At 39.5% G+C, this 12,280-nt stretch overlaps 1 protein-coding gene across 2 annotated transcripts in view; it reads right to left on the bottom strand.

The window, feature by feature from the left end:
* tgfbrap1 (transforming growth factor, beta receptor associated protein 1) overlaps positions 1-12,280 on the bottom strand; it is a 44,165-nt gene that overhangs the window by 28,368 nt on the left and 3,517 nt on the right. Inside the window, exon 2 of one of the 2 annotated variants that reach the window (XM_061887625.1) lies at positions 5,482-6,197. In XM_061887625.1, coding sequence (XP_061743609.1) covers positions 5,482-6,178 — 697 coding nt within the window. In that variant the 5' untranslated portion in view covers positions 6,179-6,197. The remainder of the gene's footprint in view (positions 1-5,481; positions 6,198-12,280) is intronic. The other variant, XM_061887626.1, reaches the window with a different exon arrangement.

Genomic DNA, 12,280 nt, shown 5'->3' with positions numbered 1-12,280 from the left:
TAACCATGGTTGGGAAAGACTGAAAAATAAGGAACTTGCAGCAAATAACAAAGGTGGCGTCTGCATGGTTCTCTGTCCCCCCCTCCCTGTACACACTGGTACCTCGACCCCAACTTAAGAGTGTTTTGAGATAACAGTTGTCTCTTGCCTGATTATGATACCTTAGGACACCTTCCTTTTAATGTGTGACATGCCTTTTAAAAAACAAACCTTGTACGAACCCCGTTTCCATATGAGTTGGGAAATTGTGTTAGATTTAAATATAAACGGAATACAATGATTTGCAAATCGTTTTCAACCCATATTCAATTAAATGCACTACAAAGACAAGATATTTGATGTTCAAACTCAAACTTTATTTTTTTTTGCAAATAATAATTAACTTGGAATTTCATGCTTGCAACACGTACCAAAGTAGTTGGGGAAGAGCATGTTCACCACTGTGTTACATCACTTTTTCTTTTAACAACACTCAATAAACGTTTGGGAACTGAGAAAACTAATTGTTGAAGCTTTGAAAGTGGAATTATTTCCCATTCTTGTTTTATGTAGAGCTTCAGTCCTTCAACAGTCCGCTGTCGTATTTTACGCTTCATAATGCGCCACACATTTTCGATGGGAGACAGGTTTGGACTGCAGGCCGGCCAGGAAAGTACCCGCACTCTTGTTTTACGAAGCCACGCTGTTGTGACACGTGCTGAATGTGGCTTGGCATTGTCTTGCTGAAATAAGCAGGGGCGTCCATGAAAAAGACAGCGCTTAGATGGCAGCATATGTTGTTCTAAAACCTGTATGTACCTTTCAGCATTAATGGTGCCTTCGCAGATGTGTAAGTTACCCATGCCTTGGGCACTAATGCACCCCCATACCATCACAGATGCTGGCTTTAGAACTTTGTGTCGATAACAGTCTGGATGGTTCGCTTCCCCTTTGGTCTGGATGACACGATGTCGAATATTTCCAAAAACAATTTGAAATGTGGATTCGTCAGACCACAGAACACTTTTCCACTTTGCATCAGTCCTTCTTAGATGATCTCGGGCCCAGAGAAGCCGGCAGCGTTTTTGGATGTTGTTGATAAATGGCTTTCGCTTTGCATAGTACAGCTTTAACTTACACTTACAAATGTAGCGACAAACTGTATTTAGTGACAGTGGTTTTCTGAATTGTTCCTGATCCCATGTGGTGATATTCTTTGGAGATTGATGTCCGTTTTTGATACAGTGCCGTCTGAGGAATCGAAGGTCAAGGTAATTCAATGTTGATTTCCGGCCATGCCGCTTACGTGGAGTGATTTCTCCAGATTCTCTGAACCTTTTGATGATATTATGGACCATAGATGTTGAAATCCCTAAATTTCTTGCAATTGCACTTTGAGAAACACTGTTTTAAACTGTTTGACTATTTGCTCACACAGTTGTGGACAGAGGTGTGTACCTCGCCCCATCCTTTCTTGTGAAAGACTGAGCATTTTTTGGGAAGCTGTTTTTATACCCATTCATGGCACCCACCTGTTCCCAATTAGCCTGCATACCTGAGGGATGTTCCAAATAAGTGTTTGATGAGCATTCCTCAACTTTATCAGTATTTATTGCCACCTTTCCCAACTTCTTTGTCACGTGTTGCTGACATCAAATTCTAAAGTTAATGATTATTTGCAAAAAAAAAAAAAGTTTATCAGTTTGAACATCAAATATGTTGTCTTAGTAGCATATTCAACTGAATATACTAGGTTGAAAATCATTTGCAAATCATTGTATTCCGTTTATATTTACATCGAACATTATTTCCCAACTCATATGGAAACGGGGTTTGTATTAACAACGTATTAAAGTTGTTCCCCTATGGGAAACTGGGTAACACACGGCACACTGACAAAGCTTAACCTATTGTTACTATAACAATCTACAAGGTTCTGCTTTCAGTTGTATTTCCAGTTAGGGGTGGGCGATATTTTTTGGCCATTTTGCGATATACGATATATATTAAGATATTTTGCCTTGGCTTTGAATGAACACTTGATGCATATAATCACAGCGGTATGATGATTCTATATTGTCTACATTAAAATTCATGCAGAGAGGGAAATCACAACTAAGTCAATTGACCAAAAGTTTATTTGTTAAAGTTATTAAGCAACGGCACAAACATTCATGACATTCCCAAAACATAAATTGCAAGATTCACAAAGACATTTTAAGTGTCAAATAAAAATGAGCTCCATAATAGGATATCAAATAGTATTTGTCCTTCACTATGTGGTATGTTACTAAGGTTATGAAATTCTCTTCATTCTCAAGCGAGTGACTTTTCAAATGATGCTACATATTAGCAGTAATGCTACTTTTTATAGCAACCCTTTTTCCCCCCACACTAGACAAATTACGGTTGTCTGTTCGACATATTCCCACTTGAAGCCGAACTACCGCCAGACGATGGAAACCCTGCTATTTTTAATTGGGAATTAAGTCTTCCTTCATTTGTTACCAGATCCGCACCATCGTTCTCTCGTACGGCTACGTTAGCCACAGCGCTACCTCATTGCTGGGCTAGGCCGTGTATGGTACATGTGATGTGACAGTTTGTGACGTATGTAAGAATGTGCGCCTGCTTGTCTGTGAGGTGGAGACACAGGAAAGAGCGAGGAGAGCCTGAAGTGTACGCCTGCAGCTAAAAGTCCTAATAATATAAATCCATTTAATAAAGTCAAATACAAATAAGGCGGGGGTCGGCAACCCGCGGCTCTCGAGCTGCATGCGTCTCCTTAGCGCCGCCCTAGTGGCTCTCTGGAGCTTTTTCAAAAGTGTATGAAAAATGGAAAAAGATGAGGGGGAAAAAAACATATTTGTTGTTTTAATATGGTTTCTGCAGGACAAACATGACACAAACCTCGCTAATTGTTATAAAGCTATTTATATTAAGCATGCTTCACTGATTTGAGTATTTGGCGAGCGCCGTTTTGTCCTGCTAATTTTGGCGGTCCTTGAACTCACTGTAGTTTGTTTACATGTATAACTTTCTTCGACTTTCTAAGACATGTTTTATGCCATTTTTTTTCTGTCTCATTTTGACCACCAAACTTTTAACGTTGTGCATGAATCCACAAAGGTGAGTTTTGTTGATGTTATTGACTTGTGTGGAGTGCTAATCAGACATATTTGGTCACTGCATGACTGCAAGCTAATCGATGCTAACATGCTATTTAGGCGAGCTACATGTACATATTGCATCATTATGCCTCATTTGTAGCTATATTTGAGCTCATTTAGTTTCCTTTAAGTCCTCTTAAATCAATTTATATCTCATGACACACTATCTGTATGTAATATGGCTTTTAATTTTTTGCGGCTTCAGACAGATTTGTTTTTGTAGCTGAGATAGGCACCAGCGCCCCCCGCCACCCCAAAAGGGAATAAGCGGTAGAAAATGGATGGATGGATTGGTCCAATATGGCTCTTTCAACATTTTGGGTTGCCGTCCCCTGAAATAAGGCAACAAGAGAAGTATCCCACACTTATTTTTTGGTACATCTGTACAGCCGACATAGGCATCTACATCAACAATATGATTTGCCTGAGTAGCTGGACTAGAACAAAAAAAATAAAAAATTTTTTTTATATCAAATATATTGAAACACAATACAAAAGGGGATCATTTTATTGGCTTCAGCTGAGATAGGCTCCAGCAACCCTCCGCATCCCTTGAAATGGACAAGCGGTAGAAATTGATGGATGGATTACCGTTAAGGATGCTACGGAATGACGCCAATAAAAAAAAAAAAAATTTAAGTAAATAATATAACTTAGTTACCCCACCTTTGGGCTTCACGGTGGAAGAGGGGTTAGTGCGTCTGCCTCACAATACGAAGGTCCTGAGTAGTCTGGGGTTAAATCCCAGGCTCGGGATCTTTCTGTGTAGAGTTTGCATAACCTCCCCGTGAATGCGTGGGTTCCCTCCGGGTACTCCGGCTTCCTCCCACTTCCAAAGACATGCACCTGGGGATAGGTTGATTGGCAACACTAAATTGGCCCTAGTGTGTGAATGTGAGAGTGAATGTTGTCCATCCATCTGTGTTGGCCCTGCAATGAGGTGGCGACTTGTCCAGGGTGTACGACGCCTTCCGCCCGATTGTAGCTGAGATAGGCACCAGTGCCCACCGCGACCCCAAAGGGAAAAAGCGGTAGAGAATGGATGGATGGATATCCCACCTTTAAGGTACGATTGTATTTTGATTTGTTTTTTGCATGTCACACTACAATTGTTCTCTATAAAAAAGTGTTTTGTGTTAATATTTGTAGGTGTCTGGAATTAATTAATTTGTTTTACATGAGCTAGTGTGTGACTAGGTCCGGGCGATATATCGATACATGCGATATATCGCGGGTTTGTCTCCGTGCGGTATAGAAAATGACTATATTGTAATATTCAAGTATACGTTCTCACGCAGTTGCTTTTAGCTGCGGGCATTACACTACAGGCTCTTCCCACTTCTTCTTGTCTCTCCTTCTCACAGACAGCGAGCGCACATTTTTACACACGTCACATACTGTCACGTCATACATCACATACGTATACGCCCTCGCCCAGCAGAGAGGTAGCAGCATGGCTAACGGTAGCTGTGATTAGCGGAGTGTTGCGAGTGATAATACGAGAGAAAGAAGATGCGAATCTGGTAACAAATGAAGGAAGAATTAATCCCCAAGAAAAATAACACGGGGTCCATCGTCTGGCGGTGGTTCGGCTTCAAGCGGGAATATGTCGAATAGACAACTTTAATTTGTCAAGTGTGGGGCACAAGCATTGCTACCAAAAGTAGCATTACTGCTAATATGTAGCATCGTTTGAAAAGTCACCTGCTGATAACTGTTTAATAAAAGCAGTTTTGTTAAATTGACTTACTTGTGATTTCCTTCTCTGCATGAAAGTTAAAAATTAGCATATATTAACGCAGTATGAACAAGAATGTTTAAATGTAGACACATAGAATCATCATACTGCTGTGATTATATGCATCAAGTGTTCATTCAAGGCTAAGGCAAAATACCGAGATATACAGTATATCGTATATCGCGATAGGGCCAAAAAATATCGCGATATTAAAAAATGGCCATATCGCCCAGCCCTAGTGTGAATGTTGTCTGTCTATGTGTTGGCCCTGTGATTAGGTGGCGACTTGTCCAGCGTGTACACCGCCTTCCACCTGAATGCAGCTGAGATAGGCTCCAGCAACCCTAGCGACCCCAAGTGGTAGGAAATGGATGGGATGGATGATTTCTTAAGTCAAAATTGTATTCGGTTTTCGTACGATTTGGTCTTCGTCAAACCTTTTAGAATGTTTTACTAATGAAAGCCGAGGTACCACTGTACAGAAACCCTGATTGAGTATCAAACATGTGACTTCTGCATGTAAAACATCAACGGTGCAATACAATACACACGGTGTGATAACATGAATAGCAAAACGTGTGTGCATGAACTTACCAAGACCACCCGGCGCCGCCAAGAGGAACTCCTCCCTACCAATCCTCTTCACTATGGGTCTCCTCTCCTCGCTGTTGTAAGGGAAGAGATCTTGGGCGGCTCCTGTGTGGTAGTTCAGGATCATGTACTGCGTCGCCAACGCCAGGCACAGGAAGTAGCCGTCGAGACAGACGGCGCAGGGCTGCTCCGGCGTGGTCACCTCTTTGAGCAGCTGCACCCGGTCGTCGTACACCATGTAAATCTGAACAGTCCTGCGCTTCGAGGAAAGGACACCCATCTCTACGCAGAACGGATCGCCATTCACCGGGTTCTCGTTGATGCAAAACGCCGTCACGCCTCGGATACGGGCTCCGCCTCCCGCGGCCGACGGCACAGTCTCCAGGGTCACCATGTCCACGAGGAACACCACGCCGTCACACAGCACGATCAGGCGCTCCAGGGCCGAGGCGGCCCGCAGTTCCGCCACCGGCTTCTTCAGGCCCAGATACTTGTGAAGCAGTTTCTGGGCCGAGTAAGTCCGCTTCCCTTTGGCGGAGGTAACCTCGTCCAGCAGGAAGTGGTGGATGAAACAGTCGTTGGTCCCCACATATAAGTGCTTCCCACAACATTCGATACATTCGATGTTGATACGAGCCTTATCGCCCATGAGGAGGTCCCGCTCCACAGCCGGGATGAGCTCGAAGGCCTTGACACTCATCTTGGCCGAGGCATCTAAACTAGAAGACAAAGAAAAGAAATCATCAGCATACCTGCTTGCAAATGGTCAAAATTAATAATCATTGGCTAACAGTAGCACTCACTGTACAAACGCGGGGTTCAAATTTAAAATGTAACTGCGGCAAGTGCCGCGACCACCATCGTCATTTGCCGTAACGCCCAAAAAATGTATGCGGAAAAAGATGCCGTTACTGCCCTTGACTTTTTACTTGTTAATAGACGAGGGATGTAACAGTAAACGGTATAATGATAATTTGCAATAATTCCCGATTGTAATACCGTTTAATTTTTTTTAATTACTGTAAAACCATCATGCATTTTAGGCAACACAAAGTCAGGCGCATGAGCACTAGCGGTGTTTGGCTTGATACTCATGGCAGACTAACGACACAGACTTTGCTGCGGAGATTTCCTCTTGGGGTAAACGGAGCTTGGGTTAACGAAGGGGTCACCAACGCGGTGCCCACGGGCACCAGGTAGCCCGTAAGGACCAGATGAGTAGCCCGCTGGCCTGTTCTAAAAATAGGTCAAATAGCAGCACTTACCAGTGAACTGCCTCTATTTTTTTAAATTGTATTTATTTACTAGCAAGCTGGTCTCGCTTTGCTTTTCATTTTTAATTCTAAGAGGGACAAAACTCAAATAGAATTTGAAAATCCAAGAAAATATTTTGTCTTCACGTGTTTAAATAAATTCATTTATTTTTTTACTTTGCTTCTTATAACTTTCAGAAAGACAATTTTAGAGAAAAAAATAAAACCTTAAAAATGATTTTAGGATTTTTAAATACATATACCTTTTTACCTATTGAATTATTTCCTTATAATTTAAATCAATGTTCAAGTATTTTATTTTTTTATTGTAAAGAATAATAAATAAATTTCAATTTAATTCTTCATTTTAGCTTCTGTTTTTTCGACAAAGAATATTTGTGAAATATTTCTTCAAACTTATTATGAATAAAATTCCCAAAAATTATTCTGGCAAAGTTAAAAAATCTTTAGAATCAAATTTAAATCTTATTTCAAAGTCTTGAATTTATTTTAAAATTTTTGTTCTGGAAAATCTAGAAGAAATAATGATTAGTCTTTGTTGGAAATATAGCTTGGTCCAATTTGTTATATATTCTAACAAAGTGCAGATTGGATTTTAACCTATTTAAAACATGTCAACAAAATTCTAAAATTAATCTTAATCAGGAAAAATTACTAATGTTCCATAAATTCTTTATTTTTTTCAAAATGATTCGAATTAGTGAAGTGAAGTGAATCATATTTATATAGCGCTTTTCTCTAGTGACTCAAAGCGCTTTACATAGTGAAACCCAATATCTAAGTTACATTTAAACCAGTGAATTAGCTAGTTTTTCTCTTCAATTCTTTTCTGTTTTCTCCTCTTTTAAACCGTTCAATTAAGTGTTTTTTTCATCATTTATTCTCTAAAAAAAAAACTTCCGTAAAAGGAAAAAAAATGTACGACGGAATGACAGACAGAAATACCCTTTTTTTTTCTGTTTCTATATATATTTATTGTGAGAAATCATTAATATGATCAGTGTTTTCACAAAGATAAATATCATTAATTGTTAACAATAACAGAGTTAAAGGTAAATTGAGCAAATTGGCTATTTCTGGCACTTTATTTAAGTGTATATCAAACTTGTAGCCCTTCGCATTAATCAGTACCCAATAAGTAGCTCTTGGTTTCAAAAAGGTTGGTGACACCTGGTTTAACGTCATTTTCCCTCGCTTCCCGCCGTGCGTTTAAGAGCACACTGCTGTGTTTGGATGGAGACAGGTGTGGACAATATTGGAGACACTTGTCCCCACACTAAAAGTATACAGCGAAAGAGAAAACTATTTGATGTTTTGCAGCAGGCGATGCATTGTGAACGTTGTCACAACTTGTTTATAAAGTCTTTACTTTGTTTACTGGGATATTCGCTCCTTTATTTGACTGCAAACTGTACCAGGGTTCAAATACCATCAATACTATAAAATAAAAAATTTTTACGCAGGCTGTGAAGATTGTTTATTCGACGTGAGAAGTATCACCCTGGGTTTTTTTTTTTGTTGGCCAAACTGTGGTACTGAAACACGAGGGAGGCATCGGAGAAGAACAAAGATTGTTTATTAGACTTCATCTTTATTACCCAAACTGCTTGGTGTTTTATTTTCACATCAAAAAGTAAACACCAGCTTCTTTTGCATTAATTGTGTTTTTTTCATGTCACTAAGGTGTTACTTCAAAAATCATTCATGTGACACATCATTTTGTCGATGTTTTATTGTGTATAGTTAATTACTATACAACATATTTCTCCTCAAATTCCTAATGGATATGTCCCGATACATCATCTACATGTACTTTGAAAAATATTAATAAAAAAAATAAAAAAACGATCAAAATGTAAAAGTAGAGATAAAGGCATCATGTAATGACAAAAAGCTGACAAGTTGATGTTATTAAAGAATAAAAAAGACCTAATATTTGTCTATATATACATGGATAACATTTATTTTATACTTTTTATTAGACATTACAAATGACATGATGGTATTAAATTCACACCCCAACACTGCTGATTGATTGATTGATTCTTTTATTAGCTTTACCTAAAAATCAGTAATCATGATATCAATATTGATAACAATAATCTTAGTTATTACTTTGGTAATAATTGGCAGCCCTAGATCTCATACATGAAGACTAATATATATATATATATATATATATATATATATACACATATATACATATATATTTATACACACACAGTGGGGCAAAAAAGTATTTAGTCAACCACCGATTGTGCAAGTTCTCCCACTTAAAATGATGACAGAGGTCTGTAATTTTCATCATAGGTACACTTCAACTGTGAGAGACAGAATGTGAAAAAAAATCCAGGAATTCACATTGTAGGAATTTTAAAGAATTTATTTCTAAATTATGGTGGAAAATAAGTATTTGGTCAACTATTCAAAGCTCTCACTGATGGAAGGAGGTTTTGGTTCAAAATCTCACGATACATGGCTCCATTCCTTCTTTTCTTAACACGGATCAGTCGTCCTGTCCCCTTAGCAGAAAAACAGCCCCAAAGCATGATGTTTCCACCCCCATGCTTCACAGTAGGTATGGTGTTCTTGGGATGCAACGCAGTATTTTTCTTCCTCCAAACACGACAAGTTGAGTTTATACCAAAATGGATACATGGATGATACAGCAGAGGATTGGGAGAATGTCATGTGGTCAGATGAAACCAAAATAGAGATTTTTGGTATAAACTCAACTCATCGTGAATAAATTAAAAGTGCACAACAAATGTATTATGTATTACTATCATCACCATTTCTGGCAGGGGTTGCGGCATCCTACTCTGTTCAGTGGTCCTTAAACGCACCGTAAAACGCCGGTACAGAACGATCACTCCGTTCTAAGAGAGCACAGTTTGCCAGTTCAATGTGCACGGTTGAATATGTTTTTCAAACAGTCATGTTTTTATGTTGAGGTAGGTTTTATTTAAGGGAAAGACTTCAATGTCTCATAATTTCATGTTAGCATTTAGGCTAGTAAGCTGGCTCCAGCGATGACCGTTATGCGGATACAATGAGTACTCTATATGTTTTCCTTGTCGAGTTGTACTCCAAATACTTCAACGTTCATTGTAAACATGTATTCATCCGCAATGTTTATAGACTTGCAGTGGTTGGCAATAAAGCAAGTTAACCAGTTAACACCTGACAGAAAAGGTGAAAATATACTGACACTCCTTCCTGGACTCTTTAAGGGTTTGACATACATTTTTGTGAAGAAGAAAATACTGCTTTTACTCTGTTATGTTGAGTTTCATATCATATTTATTCATAATCTACTGATTAGTGCTTGCTAAGGCGTATTCATTTGGCTCATTAAAGAGACTTCTGTCACATGACTCTGTTTCACCAATCCAACATAAGCCCGAGTGACCTTTGGCTCCATTCCACCAATCAAACGGAGCCGGGCAATCACATGACCGCACTCAAACTACACACTGTAAAAAGCAACAACTCTTCAATGTTCTCTTACAAACTATAACAAAGAACATTCATATAATCAAGTAACAGTGAATATATATGTATATAAACATAATAGCCTTCATAAACAATTTACAAGGACTGTTTTTACATTTTCTATTTTGTACTAAAAGATTGATGGATAACTTATTTATGAAATTGTAAGTCAAGATGACAAGCAGATATTTAAGTATTTATTTTGATAACCGAAAAAATGCTTGAACATCATAATAAAATGTAGTGATGGGCCACATTAAAATGACAAAGGAGGGCCACTTAAAATGATATGGAGGGCCACCTTACAATTATGTGGTGAGCCACATGAAAAGTATGAGACAGGCCACTTAAAATTAAGTGCGGATCCACAATAAAATGATTTGGCTGACCACATACAATGTTACGATGGGCCACATTAGAATGATGTGGTGTGCCACAATAAAAGGATTTGGCCCAAGTAAAAGGACGTGGCGTGCCACAGTAAAATTATGTGGAAGGGACACATTAGAATGATGGGGGACACATTAGAATGATGTGGTCTAACACATTAAATGATGTGGGGGGACACAGTACAAGGATGTGGCGGGCCACAATTAAAGAGTGTGGCCCGATTAAAAAGTTGTGGCGGACACACAGTAAAATTATGTTGGTGGGGGGTGCGGGGGGGACACAGTAAAAGGATGTGGGAGGGGACTCTGTAAAAGGATGTGTTAGGCCACAGTAAAAGGATGTGGCAGTTCACATTAGAATGATGTGGCCTAACACATAAAATGATGTGGGGGGGACACAGTAAAAGGATGTATCAAGCCACTATAAAATGATGTGGGGGTGACGGTAAAAAGATGTGACGGGGACACTGTAAAAGGACGTGGCCCGGGTAAAGGGATGTGGCGGGCCACAGTAAAATTATGTGGGGTCTAAAAGTAAAATGAGGTGGGGGGGACACAGCAAAAGGATGTGGCGGGTCACATTAGAATGATGTGGCCTAACACATAAAATGATGTGAAGGAACACTGTAAAAGGTTGTGGCAGGCCACAGGAAAATGATGTGGCAGGGAACACGGTAAAAGGATGTGGCGGGCCACAGTAAAAGGACGTGGGGTACATACAATAAAAGGATGTGTGTGTGTGTGTGTGTGGGGGGGGGGAACACAGTAAGAGGATGCGGGGGGGGGCACAGTAAGAGAATGTGGTGTGCCAATGTAAAAGGATGTTTAGAATGATGTGGTCTAACACATAAAATGATGTAGCCTAACACAAAATGACGTGGGGGAGGACACATAAAATGATGTAGCGTGCCATAGTAAAAGGATGGGGCGGGCCACATTAGAATGATGTGGTCTAACACATAATATGATGTGGGGGGGACAGTAAAAGGATGTGGCGGGCCACGCCACAGTTAAAGGATGTAGCAGACCACAGTAAAAGGATGTAGCAGACCACAGTAAAAGGATGTGGCGGGCCACATTAGAATGATGTAGCCTAACACAAAAAAATGTGGGGGGGACACATTAAAAGGATCTGGCGGACTACACCACAGTAAAATGATGTGGGGGAGGACACAGAAAAAGGATGTGGCGGGACAAAATTGTCCCCAGGCCTCAAGTTTGACACCTCTGTTCTAGTTTTTTAATGTTTTAACAGCACATATGCTCTTTTTTTAATCGATTAAGAATCCTTACAAATAAGAATCACGATCAATCTCAACATTTTTTTTTTTTTTTTTTTACACAGCTCTACTAATCAGTCACCTAAAAGAGCCGTTCACAAGATTAAACTCGGTAAATGAGAGACGATGAGAGATTATCATCACACTTAAACATCTCTAGGTCGGCCTTGGACAACGTTGGAAGGCCATGCATAATTCACTTGGCGCGGTCCGGTATGGTATGGTTTGACCTTGTAATAAGTGACTGTAAAATGTGCGTGTTTTGTAGTATATGTTCCATCACGTACAAACACACCAATTATAGGAGTAAGTATCATTAAAAAATAGCAACTAAATAAACCAGACGTTTCTCAGCAGTTAATAC

Source organism: Nerophis ophidion, linkage group LG25 (genome assembly GCF_033978795.1).
Source record: "Nerophis ophidion isolate RoL-2023_Sa linkage group LG25, RoL_Noph_v1.0, whole genome shotgun sequence".
Classification (NCBI taxonomy): domain Eukaryota; kingdom Metazoa; phylum Chordata; class Actinopteri; order Syngnathiformes; family Syngnathidae; genus Nerophis; species Nerophis ophidion.
Note: the sequence above shows the minus strand (reverse complement) of the source record. Positions and strands in the feature narration are given on the sequence as shown.